The sequence below is a fragment of the Nomascus leucogenys genome, chromosome X, assembly GCF_006542625.1.
Source record: "Nomascus leucogenys isolate Asia chromosome X, Asia_NLE_v1, whole genome shotgun sequence".
NCBI classification, from domain to species: Eukaryota; Metazoa; Chordata; class Mammalia; order Primates; family Hylobatidae; genus Nomascus; species Nomascus leucogenys.
In genome coordinates, this window is record NC_044406.1 from 124,727,836 (window position 1) to 124,740,548 (window position 12,713).

Genomic DNA, 12,713 nt, shown 5'->3' on the forward strand with positions numbered 1-12,713 from the left:
GATGCCCAAACTGGTCCAGGAACCACTGCTTCAGTGGTTCCTGAACTACAGATAAGCAACCCATGTATGACTCCATCCAGCTTGACTCATTAGTAATTTGGCTTGGCCAGAGCCTGATGGCTATGATGGGCACCAGATCACTCACTGCTTGACATACCACCAACATGGAACAGAGTGCTTCATGCACTGAAAGTCTGTTTCCCTAAGGAAACTTGCAAAATATGCTTGTATTATCCACGAAGGCAGGGATAGTTATCTGTTCTGCTCACTGCTGTATTCTCAGTGTCTAAGAAAGCAGATGGCACATAGAAGGTTCAATACATATTTATCGAGTAAATTAACAGATGAACTAATTTACACATGCATTAAAATAACTGAAATCACTTAAGTTGGGGTATGACTGTCCAATGCATGTGTGAATCTGTAGATTTATTTCTATCACCAAGAAACTCTCTATCAAGAGTCCTCTAACTTGAAAAATCAATATGAAAATCACTATTTCAGTAATATTATCAGTATCATCATTGACCAAATTCTACGTAGATAGCCCATTATGAAGTAGCAATTATATCCTAAATTAAATTAGCAAAATTAAATCCAGCAGGATTATTGCTGTCAGTCTAAGGGCTTTTGGTATAGAGTTTCAAAGGTAAAGCAGCATTTGCAGAAACCTAGGATGGATGATAAGCATTGTCATTACGTAACACATTTAGTGAGCACTTGCTTTGTGAAAAGGATCCCTGAAGACATTCCAGTCTATTCAGAGGGATAAGACATAAGCAGATAAGAAGTTAACCATGAGATATACCCAAAGTAGCCCATGGAGATTGCCAGATGGGTGACATAGAAGCCCTGTACAGGAAGTAAGCAGTCAGTGCCTGCTGGGAGGGCGGAAGAAAGGCTTCATGGAGGATGGAGATTTAGCTTGGACTTGAAGCATCATATAATATAAAAATAATAAGTAGTTCACGCTAGATCAAGGAATGAGAGAGCAGAAAACTCAGTTTGAAGACAATCAGTAAGTAATATTTCATTAATATTATTTTTATTATTATATCTAATATAATTATGTATTTCCACTATAGATAAAAATAGAAAATATGACTAAACACTATAAATTTCTATAAGCCAACCACCCAGAGATTCCTTTTGGTGTATATTCTTTCAAGATTTATTGTTAGCATATTTGTTGTGTATCTATTTACATATGTGCATAGTTGTCTATGTGTATTTAATTTGGTATTTACAGATTTATACACACATATACATAGACCCATATGGGCACATATTCATATATGTACTTTTACAAAATACTAATCATGCTTGTGGTGTCCAGTGAGAAGGATCTCAAGGAGGTGCAGGAAAAATGTTCACACCCCAGGCACAAATCACCATCTCTCCTTGGTTACCCCTAAGTCCACACCTACTATACACACTGAAAATGATGGTGCAAATTATTTAACGACGTAAAATAACATTCTAACACGTTGAGGGAAAAAAAGGAAGTTATCGTGTATGTGCCTGATCCCACATACACACTTAAAGATAATTAGCCATGTCTATGTATTATAATATGCAGAGAAAAAGGACTAGAAGCAAAGCCTCAAAAAGTTAACTTGCTAGTGGAACCTTGAGTGATATTTTCTTCTCTATGCTTTTATGATGTTCCAAATTGTCTCCAGTAAACATGCATTATTTTGTAATCTGAAAAAAATCAATGTAATAAAACATAAGCAATATAAAAACACACAGAAAAATTCAAATCTGCCTGTGAGCGTCCTGCTCAAGATGCATCTTCGGTTTTTGAGCAGCTAAAGTCAAATTAGCATTAACAAGAAGACAGAGAAAGCAAAGGCTCTTGGCCTTCTATGCCTGCCTTTGAGGTGTCTAGCGGGTGGGTCAGGTGTACGGAAAGCAAGAAAGCCTTGATAGGTGTCGGTGAGGGAGGAGGGCGCGCCTCCCTGAGCCCCGCCCAGCCACCACCAGCGCTGCTCTGACCGCCACCATCTTAACGCTGCTTCCCCACAGGCTGCAACGTGCCCGCAGTCTAGACTGCGAGGCCGCGGGCCGCACCGGAGCGCGCAGTATCTTCCCCCGGACTGCGGCCGCCCGCACCGCCAGCCACGGAGCCCTGGCCCGGGCCCGCGGTTCCCTTTGCGACGCCTCCCCGTGAGTCGACTGGGCCGTGGGTATCGAGGGCAAGCAAACAGAAACCCCCACTGCCCACCGCCGCTGCCGCCGCCAGGAAGGCGCTTTGTCATGCCCGGAGCCGGCGCCGGGCAGCTCTTTGCCAAGTTTCACCTTCGGTGACACAACTTTTCCGTGTTTCTTTTTTAGGCAGCTGCCACATCACGAGGCTAATGAGCACACTAAGGTTTGTAATAAACCTGCCTGCCAGATACACAGGAACTGAGGGAGGCTGGTTGACCAGACCTTTCATCGCGATCGTCGGGTTCCCAGCTAGCCGAAAAACAAATGTTCCCTGGAATGAGAGCATCTAGGAGCACCTTGTCCTGTTTCCAAGAGAATGGCTCACATTGTTCCCAGAGCTCCGAAAATCACTCACAAATTCAAGAGCTCTTGGAAGCCTTAATGTTCAATAAACCCCCCAAGGGGAGAGGCAAGCATACACACAGAGAATCAAAGGCAAAATAAGCAGGTCAATTCTCAATACTTTCAAAGTCACCACTGAAAGAAGATTCTGAAAATATCTATGGGCATATTCAAGAACTGCACTCAGCCTGTCTTCTTTAGGTTGTTTACTTCTACTTTTAAGAGCTAGATAAATATTTTAAGAACCCTAGCTATTTACTAACCCTCAACTCCACAACAGTAACAAATGCTACCTACATTATTTGGAGCAAGTTTTGAGAACTGGGTTTCATGTTTGTTATGAAATTTACCTATAGCCATGCAATAGACCCATCACTGTTAATTATTACCACTGAGCAACAGTTCTACAATACAGATAAACACTACATGATTCTCAACTTCGAGAACTATAATTAATATGCTTGTTCAAGGCGTTGTGTCTCTCTTAACAAGATTTATTTTTGGAAATATTATCTAACTGAAGGCAGCCTAAATAGTACACAAAATAAAGCTTGCACTTTTTTATTTTTCCATTTAAAATGAGTTATATAAGTAGTGAAAAACCTCTTCTGTGGAGCTACACTTTGTTGTGGGGGGTGGATTTATTTCATCACGATTAATATAGCTATCAAAGGAAAAAATCCAGAAATGAAAATCTTTCAATGAGCTCAGCACACCCTGAGGAGCCCCATTCGGTTAATAAAAACCACTGACATTTGTTAACAAGAAAAGGAGGGAGGGAAAGGAGAGTCGGAGGAAGAACGGGTAGGGTTGAGAGACAAAGAGAAGGGAAATGAGACATAGGATTCTGATGGGAGACAGACTGAAAGCATATACCATGTAATGAAAGCTAAAATAAACAGGTGGAGTTTTTACTCAACAGTGAATTAAGAGGATGTATAATCTTGAAGACACAGGTGAAACAAGGTCCCAGATGCAGTTGCAAAAGAAAGTACCATTGTTTTTAAACCAATATGAAAGCCAAAGTCACCTGGCCAATGTCCTGTAGCAGCGGTTCAAGAAGATGGCCAAGTGAAGTGAGATGCACATGGGAAAGTGAAAAGTCAGAATGTCCCAGGCCAGAGAAGAAGGAAAGGGCACCCCGGCACAGCACCTCATAGAGAAAAGTCACTCAAAAAATGTTCAGATGTTTGTTTAACTGAACAAAGACCACAGCCCTGGAGCAGCCATGCATTTAGTATAGTCACACTCCTCCTAATTATGTCCAATTTGGTGAATGAAGGTAATTTTGTCTTTGTGCAAACCTGCATTAGAAAGACTCAGCTGTGCTGCCTAGGAAGGGAGTGTGATATAGTGGTTAGTGGTTAGGAGGTAGATTTGGAGTCAATCAAATCTGGTCAAATCCTCACTTCACCATCTTGTTAGCTGAGTGACCTAAGGATAGCCTTGGTCTCAGTTTCTTCATCTGTCACATTGGAAGAATAGTGTGGATATTCATTCTCCATACATTGAATGTCCATATATTGTTATGAAGATTTCATGAGATATTTCATGTCAACTCCCTGGCCTATAGTCAGTACTCAGAAAATACTATTATTTTTAGGACACCAGTCAAAATTATTTCTCCCACGTATCTAGGTGTTAGAAAGTCAACCATTAACTATTGAATTCTTTGAGTGGAAGCTCTACCCCAGGCAATCTTTAGATAGAATGTAAATATCCCTAAGTATTTATCAGATTAAGCCACCAGGAGGCTCTGAAAAAGTCTTTCTCTATCACAGTGCCTTCTGATATGACAACAAAACAGGAAGTGAGCAGGGCATAGGACCAATGAGTTTTCATAGGTGCATGGCATATGCATTCATCATTTATTGATTACTACAAGGCCAAGCACTGTGTTAGTAATTTGCAAACCACTAGCGGTGTGACTTCATATAAGCTACATGATCTCCATGAACTTCAATTTTCTCATCTCTAAAGTCTGTATGTACTAAGAGCTACTGTACTTCATTTGGCTGTCAGGATTAAATTAGATATATGTAAAAATAATGTTTGCCTAGTAAATAGTAACTGCTCAATAATTTACAGGCTACTATTATAAAGACAGCAATGTTCATTATTGTTATTTGCTATTGAAGGATGAATAAAACATACCTCTGCTTAAAGGATTTCCCTATCTTTCCCAGGTCATTCAACAACTACTCTTAGAAGACTAACCATGTCCAAGATTCTATTGAATGCCCCAGTGTGGGGCAGGGTGGGAGTCTTCCAAGAAACCAGAGGACAAGACGAGAAGGGTTATCAACAGGGGATGAAGAGTGTTGGATGGGGAGGTGGCTAGGTGTGTCAGAAACCAAAGAGTGCATACAGGAAAAACTAATAGATGATGATAGAAATAAAAATAGGAGGCCAGGCGTGATGGCTCACACCTGTAGTCCCAGCACTTTGGGAGGCCAAGGTGGGTGGATCGTTTGAGGTCAGGAGTTCAAGACCAGCTTGGCCAACATGGTGAAACCCCATCTCTACTAAAAATACAAAAAATTGGCCGGGCGGTGGTGGCGCACGCCTGTAATCCCAGCTACTAGGAAGGCTGGGGCAGGAGAATCACTTGAACCTGGGAGGCGGAGGTTGCAGTGAGCGGAGATCATGCCACTGCACTCCAGTCTGGGTGACAGACTGAGACCCTATCTCAAAAAAAAAAAAAAAAAAAAAAAAAGAATAAAATAAGAGTCGTCTTTAGGTAAGGGGAATGACTAGAAAAGGGCATGAGAGAACTTTCTGGGGTGACAAGAATGTTCTGTATCTTGACTTTGGTGTGGATTTTACGGATGTAAATATTTATCAAAAATCATTGAGATGCACACTTAAGATCTGTACATGTTACTACAGGTAAATTTCAATTACAAAAAAAGGAAATTGAGTTTTACTGTTTTTCTTTTCTAATTTGGCCTTTGACTAGGCCTGCCTTTCACCAGAAGATTCTTTTCTTTCTTCCCAGCCCTACTTACAGGAACCACAAAAAAAAAAGGACAGACATGTACAACTAGGGATTCCTTTAGGCCAAAGAGTGATTGTCCAGACCAAATCTGATGTCTCTGCAGGCAGGCCAAGCAAGCAACTTAGCTCTGGACAGCCCTATTGTACTCCCTAGAATGTCAACCACAACCCTACACCAGCAGAAGCCTTTGCCTGTGGGGAAGGTCATTAGCCAGTGACACTAGTACTATTTCCATTTGAAAATCAATGCTAAAAGTAATTTCAAAGGGCAGAGGCAAGAATAGCTATGAGAACTGCTTTACAGTAATCACAATAAACAGTCATTGTAATTTAGACTTAATATTTATTACAACTCAGATCCCTTAATATAATAGTCCTTCATATGTCCATTGTACCCTAAGAATCAATAATTTATTTCTTTTCTAATAACCGCCCCCCCATTTTCAGAATTAATACTCTGGAAAACACTGCTTTAAAGGAAAAAAAATGGCCATCCAATTCAAGGAGAAATCGGATCTGAGGCCTGGAGTGGTGGTCATAATGACTACTAAATATTATTTCACTTCTTTAGGAAATTAATGCATTTACCTGGAAACCCACACTCTTAGGAAATGTTTCATCAATATATGACATTCAAAAAAGTGATAAAATGCCATGTTAAAAAATGTCAGAAATAAGATTCAACTAAGTTTGTAGAGCTGGTACATTACAAATAGATAACCTACATTTCAAGTTGATGAAGACTAACTAAGATGATCCACATTACACAGGACAATGAGCCTGAAATCCACTCTTCAGCCTGTGCGGATATGTCATGGTGATGATGTGTCTTCTTGATAGGGAAACATAAGTCAGTGACTGCAGAAAATGAGTTATGCAGACATTTGTGTTCTGTACTAATTGCTAAAACTATATTATGTGCCTAGTCTTCACATTTCAAAGATAACGTTAAGCTGAGCAAGGTAATAGACATGTAGGATCCCCTTCATCCACTCTACTTTAATGCACATGGTTTTTCCCCGCTCCTTCAATTGCTTAATCTTGACAATTATTGTCCATTCTTTTCAAATTTCTCAACTCCAAAAATATAAGTCATACTAAAGCAGACACTAGAAAGCCTTTTTATTGGATATATTTGAAGAACTGCAACACATTCTGGTTGTTCTATGTTGATTGTAATTCCCAGAATAAGAAGTTGATTTAGACATAAAACAGCACAGCTGCAAAGAGACCTGGAACACTAACAGTTTCATATCCTTACTCACCGCCTTACAAATCTGCCCTCTGGCTTATCCAATTCTGATTCAAATTCTCTCCCTGATTCCAATTCTCTCCCCAGTCCTGACCCTGTCCTCAAAGCCATCCATAAAATCTCCCCGCTGTGGGCATAGACCTCAACTCCTTCCTTCACCCCACAGCTCACCCTCTGCTTCTTACCCAGGCCCCAATTCAACATCCATTCCCACTCCAACCTCACCCACATCTCCAGACCTAGGACACATACTAACCCCTTTAAATTATTTGAACTGTGCTGAGAAGAGGCTTAGAGGAAGCAGTACGAAGCTAGAGAGAAGATACAGTACCCCTAACCCATGCCCCAACTTGCTCCCCCTTCTAGCTTTAGCCTTTGTCAATAAAGAAGCTACACGCTGCTACAAATTATTATGAAGAGGATTTGGGTATAATGTGCACTCATTTTCTCCACCTATCCCCAAGAACAGACCAATATTTCTGATTAGAGATCTCCCTGGTCACACCTCCTTAGCAAGGCTATGATCACCTCCTTCAGCACAGAAGAGACTGTGTGGCTTATGACACTGTATGTAAAACCATGGGACCATGATGTCAGAGTGAAAAAAACAAGTCCCTACATGAGTAATAGACAGATGATCATTGTTACTTTTTAATAAGAGGTCACCAACCTCATACTTTCTTGTCGGTAAAATACCTCTAAACATCTGCTTTTGCCTGGCGCAAGTCTGAGAAAGACACCTGATGAAACCTATTATAGTAAACTACAATGATCAAGATGATCTTTTGGAAGGCATTCAGGACTCAAGCCTAGATATGCTGGCTGTATGACCACAATGCCCTGTCCTTCTTAAGTAGGATAGGGTAGAAAGACTATTGGAAAGGGCCAGGAAGTGAACAAAAAACGAACTGTGGTGTAAATGCATGGGGCCACTACAGTCCATTACAACAGCAGCTGTACAAGTGGCTGGCTTCTTGGGCTATGCATGGAATTGTCCTCCATTGTCCAGCAGCCAGCATGAGCCCAGCCTGACAACAGTGCTGTCTCACCAAGAGAACCCACGGCCCACAGAGCCTTGAAACTTGCCTGGATATGGTGGCTGTTAAGCTAAGCACAAAGGAAAGGGTTGTTGAAAAGAACACACCCAACTCCAAACATGTAGCCACAAACCTAAAGACAGTTTTGAAAGCGAGAATTAGCTAGCATTTTTACTTAATCCAAAAAAGATTTGGTTTTATCTATAGCAGCCTACAAGATTTCCGATGCCACAGGAAAACTGTTGGAACAAACCAGAAACAGCCTTAACTGAGTGCTTTTCCAACAGAAGACTGCTGAAAAGATCTTATGTGACAAGGTAGAGAAGAGTGAGTCAAAGCTAAGAGAATATCTGCTTGAACAAACAAATATTATGCTTTCTTCTTCCCTGAAATGGAAACAGATCCTCCGGTCCAAGAGCCGCGTGACTCAAACTATATACACATCTGCCAATTTTAAAGTTTATACAAAGCATAAATAAATACACAAAAGGCGACTGGCTGCACAAGAGGCCTTTTTAATAGTTTCAAACAGAATCAAGGTCCCCGCCCCCTTTCCAAAGAGAACAGCCTATCTTGTCTGGCTACATTTTTGAAAAGGTTATGAAAAAGATCAGTGTCCATCACTGGTCTTAACCTCAGTGAGTTGAAGAAAATGTCATTTAAAAAGACAATCAGCAATTTATGTACTCTTAAGGCCATATTTCATTCAGCAGCACAAAATAATTTACTGGAAACCTACTACCTGTGCTTTAAAAGCTCTGGAAACACTGTACTCTATAATAATTGATGTAGTTATGATACACTGTGGGTATGAGCCCTAACTGATGGGGGTGGGAGGCTGAATTTAAATGAGCAGTAGACTCTGAAAACAGATTATGAAATTCATTCAAACTGTTACTAAATTATTTGATTTCATCCAATCATCTGTCACACCACTGTTCAAAATTAAATGTGCTTGATCCTATATCTTGCTATGTTACAAAGAATATGCCAATTGGTTTTTCAGCTTAAAAAATTAAAGATGACCTATATATAGGAAATTTGTAAGTAAGGAAAACTCTTCAGAAATATGGTCAACATATATAAACCCTACTGACTAAAAGATAAGTAGACCTTGTACCTTTCATCTCTAATATAAAAAGTAGTCTTTAAAATTTAGTCACATAAGACTTTTCATATACTTGAAAGAAGAAAATACTAATGGCTACTACACACTTACTATTTTGAAAATGCTCTAAATTCAACAACGAACAGAAAGGCTGAAATGGCAATCTTGCTCTTAGCAGCCAAAAGCTTCCCATCTTCTCGGGCAAGTAAACTCCCTTCTTAAAAGTTGCCTTGTAAAATTAATTTATTCTAATTACAGCCATAATTTCAAGTGCTAATTACACAATTCCTACAGAGGTATGTGGTTTCAAATGTGGTGAGTCAACACAAGAAAATGTTATGACACATGCCTAGTACAAATTTGTATTATTGAATTACAGAAACCTGTCCTGTTTCCAGATGCGTTAATCCATTCTGGACAACTGCAAATTATATTCCTAAAACAGAAACTCATTTTCTGTGAATGAATTTGGTTTCAGGGTCTCCCAACGGTAGCCTGAAATAAACCTGAAGTAACCACCTGATGGAAATCAGGAACCAAAGTTCCAGAAACAAACGAGAAATACTCCCAGATTCAACAGGGGAATGACGTGCCTAGATCAATCTGGTGCTACATTCTTTAATTACATTTACTTCTCTGGGCCCTCAGTGGAAAACAAAACGATTTAATGACCCTGAAGTCATTTTCCTTTATCATATAAATGCCTGTTTGAGACTCAACAATTAGGAGAGCTCTGGAAACCTACAGCTGTCGTTCTACTTTCCAAAGTTACTCTTTCACTTGGGATTGAATGCTAGCCTTGAGCCAGACCGGGGGCAACAACGACCCTTATGACAACGGATCTAACCCCTCCACAAACTTCCGGAACCTTCGTCACCCTTTCGCCTAGTTGGGGAAGAAATGGCTCCACTTAGAAACAAGGATAAAGGCCTTGAGCTGAAGACTTTGACAACTTTCCGCGGGGGAGGGCTGGTGCTGCCCTAGAATCTCCCGGGAAAGAAAGCTCTGAGAGATGGGGAGAGGCGAGAAGGAGGAGAGGAGAAAAAGGAATAGAGAAAGGAGTGGGAGTGAAGGGGGCCTGAGGGCTCAGGGAGGAATTGGGGCCCCCATGAACAAAAGCTGGGACTCCCCGCGCTGCAACCTCACTTCTGCAGTGGGGACTCAGCGTGGGTCGCTGCGGTCCAGTGTGCTTGGGGCCCTCAGGGCTAGTCCAGCCCACTCCAGCGTCTGCTCCGTGGCCATTCCGGACACTTGCACCTAAGGCACCTTGCTGTTCCCCACTGCTCTTCCACATTCCCTCTCTGTGCCTCTTTCTGCACCCCGGTCTTCAAGGCCGCTGTCTCCAGTTTACATTCTGGGGCTGATCCCAGTCCTGAGAAAGGCAACGGCTAGAACCGGCAGAGGGTGGGGGGCGTCCCCTTCCTTTGCCTTAGTTCTCCCCAGCCTGAGCACCGCTTTGCTGCGCCTCCCCAACCCGCCGATGGGAGGCCCTGGGCAGAGGCGCGCACTCCAGGGGGACCAGTGGTCGGGTACCCCGGGCGCGGTGGCTGAATCCCAGCAAGCAGAGGAAGAGGACTGCCCCTTCCCGCGGAGGCCCACTCACGCTGGGCACTAGTGGCAAGGGGACAACAGCCTTTGTTCTCCTGGGGCTTGGCGAGGCTGTGCTGCCAAAGCGCAGCGCGGGCGGCGCCAGGGCACCAGGATTGCTCACTTTTGCACGCGGCGTGTCGAAGGGTGCAAACTCCTGCCTTCCCCGAGGGTTGGGGTGGATAAGGAGTTTGGGATTAGGAGATGTCCGGGGTGGAGGGAGGAGGAGGTGGGGGGAAAGGAGGGGGGAGGGGTTCTGCGTCTCGACCAGGCTCTTTGTTTGCATTGGGGGCGGGGAGAGGGGGCTGAAGGTGGGTTCAAGCTTGGGTTCTGAGAGCAGGGCAGATTCCTGAGTATGTCACCATGTTGCACCCGCGCAGCACACATATGCACACTTGCGCACACGCACACACATGCACTCATACAGATAGGCGGCCGGCTGTCAGCAGACAGCGCGGTTCCCGGCGCTCCGGGCTGCAGCAGCTTCGTCTGCCCGCAGCGCCACCACCGTGCGTCCAGAGGGGGAGTGGAGGAGGCTGGAGGCACTCGAGGGTCGACAATTCCGCGAGGAAGGAGGGAAAGTGGTGCAAACCTAGATCCACCCCCTAGCGACCTCTGCCCCCCCCCTTTTCTCCCGGGGTCGCAGAGGTCATGGGCAGCTTAGGCTCCGGGAAGGAGGCAAGGAGCCGCCGGAGGGCGGCGCGCACGCGAGGGGGCGAGGGAAACGAAGGAAAGGAAAGCAGGCGGACTCGGCGGGCGGGCTTACCCTTAGAAGCATCTTTCTCCTCTTTGGGCTTGGTCACCTTTCCACTCATAGATCCCAGCTTGCTTGACAAGGTTCGCTCAGAAGACGGAAGTCCTCGCCGAGCGGGCCGGACTTGGGAGAGTGCTTAGGGCGGCAAGTCTCGACCACGAGCTCCCCTCGGTATGGTTCGGGGCGGAATCCGCTTTTCCCCACCGCTGCCGCCGCCGCCGCTGCCTACGAGAGAGTGGGGAGGAAAGGAAAGGGGTGAAGGAGGAGCCGCCGTCGCCGCCGCCGCGATCCCGAGCGGCCGGCCGCGGGAGGAGCCGCTCGCCGCGCTCAAGAAGTGAAGAGACAAAGCGGCGCGGCGCTTCCTCCGCGCCCCGCGCCCTCAGCTTCTGCCCGCCTGCGGAGAGCCACGCTCGCAACCCCCGGGGCGGCCGAGAGGAGCGGCCGGGACTCCCCGGCTTCACTGCCGGCCTCCCTGGGCTCCGCGCGGGCCGCTCGCTGGGAGTTGCCTGGGTGGGCTGCCCGCGCACTGGCAGGCTGCTTTCCCCCGCCTCTCCCAATCCGCTGCGGGCCGCCAACTCGATCAAAATAAAACCCCGAGGAAGGCTTTTAAAAAAATCAAAACAAAGATAAAAATATTCACTTAAAAATAACAAGCCTCCCTGAAAGGGAAATGTTTGAGCATGTGATGAGCAACGTGTGAGCCTGTTACACCGCAGAGTCGCGCAGCTTCTCGCCCGCGGGGAATCGGGAGGAGAGGGTCGCCTCTTTTCTTTCTTTCTATTTAATCCATTTCCAGGTTCCTCTTATTTTGCCAAAAAGGGGGCCGGAGTTGGTCGCCGGCGGAGGAGTGGGAGACGATGGCCCTTACCTGCTCTCTTTCTCTCTCTCCCTACACCCACACCCCCTCGGAGCTCGCCCGCTCCCTCGCTCGCGCTCTCCTTCCAAAGAACTCTCCGGTCCTAGAGAGCCACGAATCAACACCGCGGCGCATTCTATATAAACGGCAAGGTGTGGGCACGCGGAGGGTGGGGGCTGGCGAAGGCGGGGCCTCACAAAGCCGCCCGCCCGCTGTAGTAAAAGGAGAGCTCGGCAGGGGCGCGCCGACGTCAGCCGCCGGCTGGCGAAACCCCGGCGAGTCCCGCGTAGTGCGGGCGAGCGTGTCTGCGGGGCGTCCCCCTGGCCCCTCCGGGGCAGGGAGGGCCCGCGGGTGCCGCTGTAGCGGGCCCCACCGCTGGCCAAGGAGATGGAAGCCGGGCGCTCCCCCCACCCCGGCCCCTGTAACTCCTCTACTCCTAGCGCCTGCTTTCCCAGGCCCGTGCTGGTCGCCACCTACACTTTGGGGACTCCCCTGTTGGCAACTGCTCGCACCGAGCAGTGGAATCTCAGTCCGGGAGTCGACGACTTTTCGCTTCTGGCTAGCTGCTC

The 12,713-nt window shown here is 45.6% G+C and overlaps 1 protein-coding gene across 3 annotated transcripts in view; it reads right to left on the reverse strand.

The window, feature by feature from the left end:
• The window catches only part of FGF13 (fibroblast growth factor 13), a 576,558-nt gene extending 564,268 nt beyond the window's left edge, over positions 1 to 12,290 (reverse strand). Inside the window, exons 1-2 of one of the 3 annotated variants that reach the window (XM_003272580.4) lie at positions 12,157 to 12,290; positions 11,301 to 11,513 (exon numbers count right to left, since the gene is read on the reverse strand). In XM_003272580.4, the coding sequence (XP_003272628.1) occupies positions 11,301 to 11,349 (49 nt within the window). In that variant the 5' untranslated portion in view covers positions 11,350 to 11,513; positions 12,157 to 12,290. Of the gene's footprint in view, positions 1 to 11,300; positions 11,626 to 12,156 lie in introns of those variants that run through there. The other 2 variants (XM_003272582.4, XM_012499163.2) reach the window with 2 other exon arrangements.
• Positions 12,291 to 12,713: the final 423 nt, after the last annotated feature.